The sequence below is a fragment of the Schistocerca gregaria genome, chromosome 2 (genome assembly GCF_023897955.1).
Source record: "Schistocerca gregaria isolate iqSchGreg1 chromosome 2, iqSchGreg1.2, whole genome shotgun sequence".
Lineage (NCBI taxonomy): Eukaryota > Metazoa > Arthropoda > Insecta > Orthoptera > Acrididae > Schistocerca > Schistocerca gregaria.
The window spans coordinates 179,186,521-179,201,571 of record NC_064921.1 but is presented as its reverse complement, the minus strand read 5'-3'; the positions used below and the strand labels follow the sequence as shown (position 1 = coordinate 179,201,571).

General features: G+C 40.5%; 1 protein-coding gene across 25 annotated transcripts in view; it reads right to left on the bottom strand.

Moving 5' to 3' along the window:
* LOC126336637 (stress-activated protein kinase JNK) overlaps window positions 1-15,051 on the bottom strand; it is an 886,954-nt gene that overhangs the window by 26,156 nt on the left and 845,747 nt on the right. For all 25 annotated transcript variants that reach the window (XM_050000550.1, XM_050000554.1, XM_050000557.1 and 22 more), the window contains one exon: window positions 6,719-6,843. In XM_050000550.1, coding sequence (XP_049856507.1) covers window positions 6,719-6,843 — 125 coding nt within the window. The remainder of the gene's footprint in view (window positions 1-6,718; window positions 6,844-15,051) is intronic.

Below are 15,051 nucleotides of genomic sequence, written 5' to 3'. Positions count from 1 at the left end.
TTAATTCCTGTTATGTAGCCATACACACATCAGGAAACTTATTACTTGAGTACAAATGACAGCTCCACCAATTCATTCCCCTTCTCCATCTTGTGTATGCAATACTATTATGATCTGTATAAATGCATATTGCTATTCCATGACTTTCGTCACCTCAACATATAGTAGATTCACAGTAGCACTCATATCAACTAATGGTACATCAAAATACCTGAAAATAAATAGGTAGTTCTACATAATATAACAAATACATCAGAATTAGTATTGTAGGGTAGTTCTTGCAGAATGTAAATATTTTGGGATTAGGGAGACCACTCACTGAAAAATAGAAATGTAGAGTTGTCAATAGGCACATACAAAAGAAAGAAGACTTGCTAGCTTTCAGTGTTAGCCTTGGATGAGATGGAACATGGGTGCCAGCTAGACTAACAGTGCCAATGTAATTTTTTGGCAGATAGTCTGGTTGTGATGGTGTTAGTGTTGGGTGTGGGAAGTGGAAAGGAGGGAGACGGCTTTTGTGAGACAAGGTGGGGGGGGGGGGGGGGGGGGCTAGCGTGATTGTAGCAGCGAGTGGGAAGCATCCATGCTGAATACAACGTGAAAGGAAGAGGAAACTGTAGGATGGAGGGTGTGGAGAAGCGGAATACCTGAGACTGAGGCCAGTATGATAACGGGAGTGGACAATGCATTGCTAGGACACCTGTGTAGTTCAGAGAAGCTGGCAGTGGAAGGAAGGATACAGCTGGCTCTGGTTGTCACAAAGCCATTGAAATTGAGCTTCCTGTGCTTAGTTGCATGTTGTGCCAGTGAGTGATTGACTTTGTTCTTGATGACAGTATGGTGATGGCCATTTATTCTGATGGACAGCTGATTGGTAGCCAGACCAACATAAAAGGCTATGCAGTGTTTGCAGCAGAGTTTGTATGTGACATGGGTGTATTCACAGGTGGCCTGGCCTATGATGAGGCAGGATAAGCCTATACCAGGCCTAGAGTAGGATGTGTTGGGAGGGTGGATTGGGCAGGTCTTGCACCTTGGTCCATCGTGATTCTTGCACCAAGTGATTGGGAAAGGAAGTGGCATATGCATAGATGAGGATGTTGTGTAGATTGGGTGGGTGACGGAACACCACTTTAGGAGGTTTGAGAATGATCTTGGGTAGAATGTCAATCATTTCAATGGAGGATGACAGATAATCAAAGCTCTGGTGAAGGATATGGTTGAATTGTCCCCTTCCAGGGTGGTGAAGGGGCAGTACTTTGTTACATTTCTTGGGGGTGGTGGGAGGAATTGGGGAGAGTGGGGGATGAGGGTGAGAATATAGCATGCAAAATCTGTTTGTGAACTAGGTTTGGAGGGTAGTGCCTGTCTGTGAAGGCCTTTGTGAGGCCTCCAGTATACTGGGCAAACAAGTTCTTGTCACTGCAGATACATCATCCACACTGGTTATTGTGCTCCAAGTGGAAGTATTTTGGCTCATGTTTTCCAACACTTACAACCACTGCCCAAAACCTAACCTTTTGCATCAAAGATACTAACCATTTCCTTCATTGATTATCCAACATCCCCTCCGTTTTACCTTCTCTATCCCCACTCACCACTGTTCATGCCACCTTCTAATACAACATCCCTTCTGCTCATTTCTTGCCATAAACAAACACTATATCTCTCAATGTCCTTCAGACCCCAAATGCAACACTTAATTCCTTACACACCTTACCAACTGCATCCTGACCCACAATTACTTTTCCTTTGAAGAGAAGGTGTACAGACAAATCCACGGCACAGCACCAACACGGCACCCTCCTGTGCCAATCAGTTTATGGGTCTTCTGGAGGAAACCTTCCTAACCTGTAAAAACCCCAAATCACAAATATAGTTCAGGTTCACTGATGATATCTTCACGACATGGACTCAAAGCCAATACAACACACCTGCATTCCTTCACAACCACAACATGTTTTCTCACTACTGCTTCACCTAGTTCTCCTCTACTCACAGTGCCATCTTCCTGGACACTGACTTCCACCTACCTGATGGCTCAATCCACACCTCTGCCCGCATTAAAACCACTAACCACCAATAGTACCTGAATTTTGGCAGCTGCCATCCCTACCACACAAAAAGTCCCTCACCCACAGGTGATGTATCTGCAGTGACAAGAACTCCCTTGCTCAGTATCCTGAAAGTCTCACAAGGCCTTCACAGCACAGACAGTAATATCCCTCTCCCCCCCCCCCCACGCGCGCGAACACACACCCAGTCAACAAACAGGTTTTGCACGCCACTTTCTCACAACCCTCTCCCACCCAATCCTCCCACCACTTCCAAGAAACAAAACAAAAGAGTACCCCCACATCACCCTGGAGTAGAGCAACTGAACCTTATCCTTTGCCAGGGCTTCAAATATTACACATTATATATTGAAATGAGGGACATCCTACCCAAGACCCTTCCTACCCATCCTGAAGTGGTGTTCCATCACCCACCCTACCTACACAGCATCCTTGTCTGTCCCTATGTTTCTTCCATTCCCAATCCCTTGCCAAAGGAATCACTATGGACCAAGGTGCAAGATCTGCCCAATTCACCCAGCCAGCCATCTCCTACTACAGTCCTGTCACAGCCTTAACTTAGGCCAGGCCACCTGTGAATGCAGCCATGCCATACATAAATTCCACTGCAAACACTGCATAGTCTGTTACGTTGGTCTGGCTATCAACTAGCTGTCCACCAGGATGAATGGTCACCACCATACTGTTGCAAGAATTAGGTTGTCCAACTCAAGGCATAACATGCAGCTGAGCACAACATGCTCAACATCAGTGGTTGCTTCACAAGGCAAGTCATCTGTATCCTTCCCATCACCACCAGTACTTCTTTGAACTGCACAGGTGGGAGTTGTCCTTGCAACACATCCTCCACTCCTGGAATCATTGTGGCCTCTGCCTTAGGTAACTCACTGTCTCCACATCCTCCACCCAGCAATTTCTCCTTCCTTTGTCCTATCGCCCCTCCCAATTCACATTCCCACATCACCTCCAGCATGTGGTGCTTCCCAACAGCCACTTCAATCAGGCCAGCCCATATACCTGCTACCCCTTCCTCCCATGTCCCTAGCCAGCAAATCAGCCACCTCCCTCTGAGGCACTAGCCACCCACCCCCAATCCATCTCCTTGCCACCCACGTCTCTCTGTCCATCTCAACTGACACTATCCACACCACAAACTGCCCAACTGCTGAAAAATAATACTGGCACTGTTAGTGTAGTCGGCACCCCCATGTAGGGCCATAGGCAAGTGATTAAGAATGTGTGTGTGTGTGTGTGTGTGTGTGTGTGTGTGTGTGTGTGTGTGTGTGTGTGTGTGTGTTTTACTCTAACTCATCACAGGATAACTCCAAAAGCTAGCATGTTCCCTTTCTCTTGCAAGTGTCTGTCGCAAACTCAACATTTTTCCTTTTCGGTGAATGGTCTCCTTAATCCTGAAGTATTCCAGAATTAATATTTATGTATTCAAATGGCTAAAATGGCTCTGAGCACTATGGGACTTAACATCTGTGGTAATCAGTCCCCTAGAACTTAGAACTACTTAAACCTAACTAACCTAAGGACATCACACACATCCATGCCCGAGGCAGGATTTGAACCTGCAACTGTAGCAGTCACGCGGTTCCGGACTGAGCGCCGTAACTGCTAGACCACCGTGGCCGGCATTTATGCATATCTCAATATTTGAAAATCAATATATCATCTTCTCTGACAAAACATTATTTATATTAATGCTTACACTAATGGGACAAACCAGTTACAGAAAAGAACTACATATTTGCTTGTTCACTTATGTTAAAAAGTTCATTAAATGACTAGAATTAATTTTGGTCTTGTACTGTGGCCATGATATGAAAAGTGAGAAGGTTTTATTTATGAAACACTCAAGGGAAAAGGTGTATGAAATTTTAATGTAAAAGTCTGTAGTTCACAGAACAGGTTCAAGAATGTATCATCAGATGAACACAATTCATAATGCATGTAACTTTTTTCTGAGGAAAAAAGAAATTGCCAATGGCTTCCTCTAAAAGGTGATGCTGTAAGACAACAATATATTGAAATATTGAAAGTAAGCTCTCTGATAGATTCCTTAAGTACAAGTGATGCAACTGCACAGAAGCCAAAGTTTGCAGAATAATGTCTTCTTGCTAGATCTGGGACATGGCAGGATCAATTCAATTTGCTACCAATGCACAAACCCAAGAACCTAGCAGAGTCCACCTGATGGATTTCTTATTCTTTACATTTTATATTTATTTCCTTGTGTTCTTTCTGTATGACATGCAATTGGACATTGGGAGTTATTTGACATTCAGAGTGACTCCACTGCAGCTAAACCAGTTGAGGAAGATGTTTATAGGTTTTCTGCTGTTTTTTATCGACTGGAAGAGAAGAATTATCTGCAAAGAAGATGAAATTACCCACTGTAGTGTAACAGAGTGGGAGGAAATTTATAAATACAGTGGAACTTCTCAAGAAGACCACTCCTTTAAGCCGACCACCTTTCTAAACAACCATATTTTTAAGGAACTAAAATAAACTACCATAAGATCAATGCATCTTTATCCCCTTTAAGATGACCATTACTTTTCTGGATCAAAGACCACTCTTTAACTGACAACGCCCTCCCTTTAATGCAAACACAAATAATCATAGAACGGAGATTTACAATAGTGTATCACTGTAAGGTTTCTCATTGACAATGTGACAAAAAAATCTAAAATTTCATTGTTATTTGTACTTCTAATAGCAATAGTGAACAGTTATGGCTACCTCAAATAAAAGAGATCTTGTTCTTTCACTAGAACAGCAAAATTTCTGTCACTAGATAGAGTGAAAAAGGAATATCTCAGCATCAGTTAGTGAGTGAGTTGACCTGTGGAAAAAGTCAAATCCAGAATACAATCACAAATTGCAAAGTGTATGTTAAGAATGTGAACGTAACAACAACAAAAATTCAAAGAAAAGATGGAGTCAACCATTTGACGATGTTCTAATTGGAAGTTGAGATTTACTATAATTACAAGTTGCTATTGAGATAGTTACATTTATGACATGGATGAAACTGGTCAATTTTTTTAAAGCTATTCCAGACAAAACACTAACTGTTAAGGGTGATCAGTGCTAAGGAGGCAAAATGGCGAAACAAATGTTAACGATCCGTCTTTGTGCTAACCTCTGCAGTGAAAAGGAAGAAATCATCCATGGTGCTTGCTGTCTCTTGGCTAGAAATGCACGAATGCTGGGTGACATTTTTCATTCTTGATTGAAGAATGTAAATTCAACAATGAACATTCATAAACATAAAAAAAATAATTTTCATGATAATGCATCGTGTCACTGCAGCAAAAAATTATCAAATGTGGAAACATTTTTTTTCCTGCCCATACAACATTGTGTGTTCAGCCTCTTAACCAAAGACTAATTTGGTCTTTTGAATTACATTATTGACAGAAGCTTCTGCATTCCTAGTTGCAAAAATCAAAAATGCCACATCTGTGCATAACCTACCTAAGTCTGTGGCCTTAGGTGATGTCAGCTGGATTAAACGTGAGTGCTATGGAGTGGAAAATGGCAATTAGAAAATGGTTCATTAATTCTGGTTTTCAAGCTTCACAAGACATGGACACTGTAGAAAGTAGTGATGAATCAATAAACATCCTCAATCACATGTGCAAAGCCGCCAAAACTTAACTGTACATTTCTACAGTGAACGGAGAAATTGACTGCTTCAATTGTGGTGATAATTGGTAACATGTCATCACAGAAATGAACCCAGATCCTCAGTGTAGTGACAACCAAACCAGTGCAGTGAAGATGACACAATTCCTGTAGAGGCAATCCCATTAGGCTATGCCTTAGGGGGTATTGCTACACACAAGTCCCTTGCGTCTGAGCTTTCCAACCAAAAACTGATTTACTTACTATAAGAGGTGGAAAAGGAATAGGATACTTTAACTGTAAACAAATGTATGAAAAATGTGTGCAGATGATAATTAGATACATGCTGTATTGTCATTACAGTTATTAAAAGATTATAAGAACATGTTTTTCAATGTATCAGTTGTTATCATTAACTGTGTTTGAATGATTACGTCCAGCATCACAGTTTACCTTGATCACCATTTAAGAAGACCATACTCTCCAGACAACCACTTTCTCAAAAAAATTCAAGTGGTTGGCTTAAATGGTTTCAGTGTATAAGAAACAGCATGGAACCCAGCATTGACCTTCATAGCCCCACTAAATGAAGCTGGAACACAATTACAATCTGTAATTGTTCCACCTTGCTTCCTATCTGTTACATGAGACTTAATCCCTATTCCAATTATTCCATTTAACTCGCAGATTTGTTTTATTTATCAGGTCACATAGGATACCAACCTCTGCCAAGTGGTTGTTACAAGATTGCACAATTTTATTGGTGAAGGACAAAATAGCGTCATCTATTAAAAGGCCTTGCCAGAAACTAAACTGACATTTGTTGAGAATGTTGTGGCTGTTCAGGTAATCAAAAAGAAGCCTGGACAGTATTTTTTTTACGTCAGTTTTTTGCTTTTTCTTGAAAACGATTTCACATATTCATATTTTAATAAAAGGGGGACTCATTAAATATGTGACACAGGACTGCACTTATATATTCATGATAGTAAGTATTCAATACTTACAGCATTTACTTCTCCTTCATCATACCACACATTGATATATGGGTGTAAAAGAGCTTCATCAACTGATATCCGCTTTTCAGGGTCAATTACAAGCATGCCTGACAGCAAATCCCGAGCTTGACTTGCTGCAATTAAACAGAAAATACGAAGATAAAAACAATGAATAAATAGGGCATCAAATTGCACTGTTCATATGTTAGGCTATGTTAATATGAGAAAAACACTTATTAAGCTAGTGGTAAGCAGGTAAAAAAAAAATTGAGGATGTCAGTATACCTACAGCTAGAATTGCAGGTTTCTTCCTCCCACTAAGAAATGAAAGAGCTGGAAGAAACAAACAGGAGGACAAATACAGTTTCATACCACACTGACATTGAGGACATTTGTTGCGAAAGCAGAGCCAGCTTTAAGGTGACTGCAAAATCACTATAATGCCTACGCGAGAAAGAACAGTGAACATTAATGGGAAATGTAAAAAATAAATAACTCATTTCTATTGAAGCTGCTACTTATATATAATGCAATACATCTGGATTAACAAGTATTTACACCAATACAGCTTTCATAAAGATTGTTCATTTGTTATCTGAAAAAAAAAATCAATAATTTCTGTACATGTTGATTAAAATGGCCACACTAATCAATAGATGAAATATTCCATGGTCCAATGTCCTGGCATACTGGATATTACTGTATTAAGGCAAAGTAACTTCACCCGAAGCTCTGAAGATACACTAGCTTACGCAACATGTCCCACTACATTTTCTGTTTCTACAGTATTCTTACTCTTATTCGACAGAGGTACATAAGTGTGATAAACAGAATAGAGAGTAGTCACGAATAGAACACAAAAATACATACTATTTTTAACCATCATACTACCCAACAGCTTACTCATTCAGAAAGTGATGAAACAAGCTGTCTGGCCTTCCTTGTTTGCCCCTGATAAAGTGTTACTAATTCAAAATCACTGAGAAAAATTATGGCATTTGATTTTTTCCTTGTGTCCTAAAAGTTAAGGATGCCTGTTTACCCCCCCCCCCCCCCCCCCCTCTCATCTGACTATAGGCTGATACTACAATTTCTGTTTTTATTTCAATTAAATATATGGCCTATGCCAGAATATTTTGTGCAACAACAACAAATTATTATTATGTGGATGTAGATGCAGATGCAGATGTAAATAATGTTAAAATCTCCAGTCTAAAGACAGGTGTCATGCAGCTCTCCATGTTAATTTATGCTTGACAAGTCTCTTCATCTTCACACAACTACAGCAATCTACATACATTCAAAACATGCTTACTAAATTTGAGTTGTGGTCCCCACAATTTTCACCCTCCGCTTTACACTTTTGTACAACACTGTACTCCACATATTTTATAATTCTCTCTACTTTGACCACCATAACTTATTTTGGTACCCAATTAGCAAAGCTCGTATAGTATTTTTTTGAGTCTCCTTTCTTAATCTAATTCCCTCAGTATCAACTGACTTAATTCAACTGAATTCTATTAAACATGTTTTACTCCTGTTGATGTTTATCTTAAACCTTCTTGCCAAGATGCATCCATTCCAGTTGACTGCACTTCCATGCCACCTCTAGCGAAATTACAATGTAATCAGCAACCATTGAAGACTTTATTTATTCACTCTGAACTTTTACTCGTTTGCAAATTTCTCTTTGGTTTTCTTCGTGACTTGCCCAGTATATGGACTGAACACCTATGTCTCGCTTCCTTGCCAACCACTTCTTCCCTTTCATGTCCTTAAACGCCAATAACTGCAGAGTGGCTTTGTATTAGTTTTAGATAATCTACTGCATCCTGCTACCTTCAGAATTCCACAGAATGTATTCCAGTCATCATTTTTTGAAAGCTTTCTCCAAGTTTACAAGTGCTATAAATGTATGTTTGCCTCTCTTCAACCTAAAAAAGGTTGTAGGATCAATATTGCCTTGCGTATTCCTACATCTCTCTATAAGCCACAGTAATCTTCAACTAGATAGACTTCTACCACTTTTTTCATTCTTCAGTAAATAATTCTTGCCAGTATTTTGCAGTTGTGTATTATCAGACTTATGGTTTGGTGATATTCACATCTTTCATCTCCTGCCTTCCTTGGAAAAAGGATTATTACACTCATACCTATGTCTGAAGGTATTTCACTTCCTTCATATACATGGTGTTCCATGTATGACAGCTGGGGCAAGCCAACAACTCTCACAGCAGGTTTACCAGCTGTTGCCCCTGTATCTGCAGAAAAACAGCTGCATGCACTTACTCTGACTTGAGCATTAACAATGATGCAATTTGATTAAATTAAGCCCATTTTAATTTGAAGCAGGAGCTCACAATGATGTCCTCCTGTTTCAAGAGCTGTCTCACAACTTCTGAACACATTGTTAATCACATGATGAATTTAAGCTGGCGAAATTTGGGAAATGGTAAGTCAAACCCCGTATTCTAGCTCTTCAAGTGTAAATGGATTGTTTGCATTGATATTATCTTTTAATCATTTTAACTGATCCAACTGTGGGTTCTTCGTGACAATTTTATATTGTCTTAACTAAGAGTTTAGTTGATGCTTAGCTTTTAGCATTACCCAAAGATAAAAATTGACCAGGTGTGTGCAGAATTCATGCACTGAGAATCTTTATGATTTTTGCCTGTAATCAGCACTGATGTTAGCAAATTATTGGTCTCAGGGATTCCAAGACTTTTGAGAATATTTTAATTTCAAATCTGATGTCTGCTAACAAATGACACAAGAAATATTTTTTTCATGTTATATAATTACAAATTAACAATTTTCTGATATCTTCCTCTACTTTTGCTGTGAAACCTTGCTTCTTGCCAAATATCATGATTCTAGGTCAATGATTGGGTCTATGAGTATTAAAATATATGACATAAATGGTTGTATCTTTTGATTGCATTGGCTTGGACGGAAATGTCTATTAGACAGCCTTGGGACCATGGGCATATGAATGGGATATAAATTTCGATTTGATACATCTATCCATTCCTGAGAAAAATGGTTTTGAACAGCTGGACAGACAGACAGACAACATGTCCAATTAGGGCTCCATTTTTAGTGACTGAGGTATGGAACATTGAATATCAAATGGATTTAGATCTGGAGAACAAAGGTCAGTCAATTATCCATCATCAAAAACACTTTCATCACACAGAAACATTGGTACTGTGTGGTCCTGCATAAAATAACCACAGGTCTTTTCATTAGGTGTTAGTTCCCTTACAAAAAAAGAATGGAGTGCATATTGTTCACATACCTATCAGAAGTTATTGTTTCATGGGAAAAGATAGATTCATTGATTTGTCTTGCACTAATTGTACAGTTCTGTTTTCACACCATGCAGAGGCTCTTGATGTAATGGATGAAATGGTTCTGCGAATTTACATTCCCCCACAAATGCCAACATGCTTCATCACACACACACACACACACACACACACACACACACACACACAGCCAGTTACAAAGTCGAGCAACAGTATCTGAGCTAGTCAGCTGATGCACTACCATTATTTCATTATTTTGTGTAGTTTCAGTTTGAGTTTGTGTGCAGCTCTGTGAGCAGACGGTACTGGCACAACGCTAGTCTGAAGTGCTAAACTTATTTCTGAGGCCTCTCCTACCTTGTCTAATTACTTTCAATTAAATCACTAGGTTCTCTACACCTACATTTGTCTAACATGGATCCAATTTCTTGAAATTTCTTCACTAATCTATGTATCGTTGAGTCATTGGGAAAGAGCACAACAGGAAATTTTGTATTAATGCAAGCCAACATTCCACCTAAGATTCTGTTTTTGCACAGTTCAATACAAGAGGCATTGTTGATTCTTTGTGTATACCACAGTAAACAGAAATTTAACAAAAAATTCAAAAGAAAACATCTGTACACTCAATCACACAGTATAAGTGGCACATGCATATTATTATTGTCGTGGGGACTGGGCCCAGTTACATACAGGCAGGTGAAGCTCCGGACTAGCACAGACATTGTACACGAAACACTCGGGGAAAGTGTGCACAGCTGTCTTGCAGCGGAAGTGGTGGCAAACAGCCAGTAAATCTGTCATGCGAGCTGTGGATTTCCCAAGGCATCATATACTGAAGAGCCAAAGGAACTAGAACACCTCCCTAATACCATGTACAGTCACGCAAGCACGCAGAAGTGCCACAACATGACATCGCATGGACTCAATTAGTATCTGAAGTAGTGTGGGAGGGAAATGATACCATGAATCCTGCGGGGCTGTCCATAAATACGAGGCGGTGGAGATATCTTCTGAACAGCACGTTGAAAGACATCCCACATATGAGCAATAATGTTCATGTCCGGGGAGTTTGATGGAAAGTGGAAGTGTTCAACTCAGAACACTCTGTAACTCTTCTGGATGTGTGGGGCATCACATTGTCCTACTGGAATTGCCCAAGTCCATCAGAAAGCAAGATGGACATGGATGGACACAGGTGATCAGACAGGATGCTTACATAAGTGTTATCTGTCAGAGTTGTATCTGGACATATGGGGGGAGGGGGGGATCCTATATCATTCCTACTGAATGTGCCCCACACCATTACAGAGCTTCCACCAGATTAAACAGTCCCCTGGTGACAGGCAGGGTCCATGGATTCATGAGGTTGTCTCCATAGCCATAACGTCCATCTGCTTGATACAATTTTAAACGAGACTCATCTGACCATACAACATGTTTCTTGTCATCAACAGTTCAATGTCAGTTTTGATAGGCCTTTTTACCAGACTTCTGGTAATCATGGTACACTTGTGAAATGGTCATATGGAAAAATCCCCACTTCATCGCTACCTCGGAGGTGCTGTGTCCCATTTCTTGTGCGCCAACTATAACACCATGTTCAAGCTCACTTAAATCTTGATAACCTGCCATTGTAGCAGCAGTAACCAATTTAACAACTACACCAGACACTTGTTGTCTTATACAGCCATTGTGACCACAGCATTGTATTCTCTGTGTTTACATATCTCTGTATTTGAACACACATGCCAATACCATTTTCTTCGGCACTTCAGTGTATCTTGAAAACCAGGGGAAATAGTTTACAATGGCTCGCTTTCCCAAGTACCTCAATAATTCTGTGGGAATGTCATCTACTGCAAGAGCTTTGTTTCAACTAAGGCCTGTAAATGCTCTGTCGAATTCTTGTCGCACTAACAAACAATAGAAAATCCAGGATGGAATGTAACAATATTATAAGAAGGAAAGTTGCCACTCACCATATAGCAGAGATGCAGAGTTGCCGATAAGCACAACAAAAAGATTTTTCACACGTCAAGCTTTCAGCCAATGGCCTTTGTCAACATCACCACACACACACACACACACACACACACACACACACACACACACACACACACACACACACACGACTGCAGTCTCAGGTAACAAACACACTGCAAGCAACAGCACTTGTTGCACTATCTTATCTCTCATCTTATTTTCTTTCCTCTTCCATTTCTATAATATGATTGTTAAGTGCATTCCCCTTGTACCATCTTCCTTATGTTATTCCATCTTGTAGCTTTCTCTTCTTTGTTTAGTGAGCTCTTGATATTTACGTGGTAGCTTCTCTTTTCTCCAAAGGTGTCTCTAACTCCACTTTTCCCAACTCAAGGGTGCTTTTACAGCCTTGCAATTGTCCCTAGCCAGATCTGCTAGAGGCATTTTGTGCTTTCCTGCTTAGGCATTTTATAAATGTTTGTATTCCCTCCTGCCTGCATTTTTTTTCTCTCTTTCATCAATTAAATCTAATTCCTCACATTTTATCTAAGGATTTTTACTGGGCATTGCCTTCTTGCCTATTTGATCGTCTGTGGCCTCCATCATTTCATCACTCAAAGCTAACCATTTGTATTTCACTGTATTTCTTTCCCATGTGCCAGTCAACCTTCTTTATCTAATGCTCCCTTTGAAACGCTCAACAACTTTTTTTTAACTTATTCAGCACCGACCACTTCAATTCTCTACCTTTCTGAAATTTCTGTGGTTTTAATCTGCAGTTCCTAAGAAATAAATTATGGCCAGATTACACACCTAACTCTTAAAATCTTCTTTAGTTTAAGACCTGGTTTTGAAATTACCATACATCCAAAACCTTCTGGTGACTCCAACTGTCCTCCATGTATACATCCACCTTTCATGATTCTTAAACCAATATCATCATCATCATCATCATCATCATCATCATCATCATCATCATTTTCCTCCCTGATGGGCCAACAAAGGAGTAATGCCAATTTTTCTCACTCAAGCTCTCACATTCGCAATGTAAGTGGTTAGGAATGATCAAGAGCTACTAGCAGTTGATGAAACAGTATATTACTTCCAGCGACACATCAAAGGATACCCTTGGACTATTTACACGTACCACCGTCCATTTGCTGACTCTGTCTGAAACCTGCTCTCGGACATGTGTTCCCAATGGTTTCGGACCTTGGATTATGTTGCACAGTTTGTCACCAATATTTGACATCTGAAAGGTCTAGAAAACATTGTGGCATATGACTTCTCACAAATCAACGACATGTTTGTTCTTTTCTTTACTTCCAATACTCTTTCATCTGTTCACTATGTTTTTTTTCTTTCTGTGTTCTGACAACTTGACACCAATTTACTTTTTTTCATTCTCCATGATATAATCTTTGCATATGCAGTAATTGTTCCATAAATGCTTTTCTGTCAGGTGTTTCTTAAACTTTTATATTGTATTTGATAGACTGCGTACCTATAATCCTAGGGTAACAAGCAGCTGCTTGTGTCTGTGTATGTGCGGATGGATATGTGTGTGTGTGTGTGTGTGTGTGTGTGTGTGTGTGTGCGCGCGAGTGTACACCTGTCCTTTTTTTCCCCTAAGGGAAGTCTTTCCGCTCCCGGGATTGGAATGACTCCTTACCCTCTCCCTTAAAACCCACATCCTTTCATTTTCCCCTCTCCTTCCCTCTTTCCTGACGAAGCAACTGCCAGTTGCGAAAGCTCGCAATTCTGTGTGTGTGTTTTGTTCATGTGCCTGTCTGCCGGCGCTTTCCCGCTTGGTAAGTCTTGGAATCTTTGTTTTTAATATATTTTTTCCATGTGGAAGTTTCTTTATATATATATATATATATATATATATATAGAGAGAGAGAGAGAGAGAGAGAGAAACTTCCACATGGGAAAATATATTAAAAACAAAGATTCCAAGACTTACCAAGCGGGAAAGCGCCGGTAGACAGGCACAATAAATAACACACACACACACACACACACACACACAGAATTTCTAGCTTTCGCAACCGACGGTTGCTTCTTCTGGAAAGAGGGAAGGAGAGGGAAAGACGAAAGGATGTGGGTTTTAAGGGAGAGGGTAAGGAGTCATTCCAATCCCGGGAGCGGAAACACTTACCTTAGGGGGGAAAAAGGACAGGTGTACACTCAGCTCTGGCTGACAAGGGTTCCACGATCGTGGTACTTGATCGTCGGGAGTATGTGGCTGAGGGACTGCGTCAGCTTTCAGACAACTCTACATACAAAGTTTGCCAAGGTAATCCCATTCCTGATGTCCAGGCGGAGCTTCAAGGAATCCTCAGAACCTTAGGCCCCCTACAAAACCTTTCACCTGACTCCATCAAACTCCTGACCCCACCGACACCTCGCACTTCTACCTTCTACCTACTTCCTAAAATTCACAAACTCAAACATCCTGGCCACCCCATTGTAGCTGGTTACCAAGCCCCCACAGAACGTATCTCTGCCTACATAGATCAACACCTTCAACCCATTACACGCAGTCTCCCATTCTTCATCAAAGACACCAACCACTTTCTCGAACGCCTGGAATCCTTACCCAGTCTGTTACCCCCGGAAACCATCCTTGTAACCATTGATGCCACTTCCCTATACACAAATATCCTGCACGTCCAGGGCCTTGCTGCAATGGAGCACTTCCTTTCACGCCGATCACCTGCCACCCTACCTAAAACCTCTTTCCACATCACCTTAGCCAGCTTCATCCTGACCCACAACTTCTTCACTTTTGAAGGCCAGACATACCAACAATTAAAGGGAACAGCCATGGGTACCAGGATGGCCCCCTCGTATGCCAACCTATTTATGGGTTGCTTAGAGGAAGCCTTCTTGGTTACCCAAGCCTGCCAACCCAAAGTTTGGTACAGATTTATTGATGACATCTTCATGATCTGGACTCACAGTGAAGAACAACTCCTGAATTTCCTCTCTAACCTCAACTCCTCTGGTTCCATCAGATTCACCTGATCCTACTCCAAA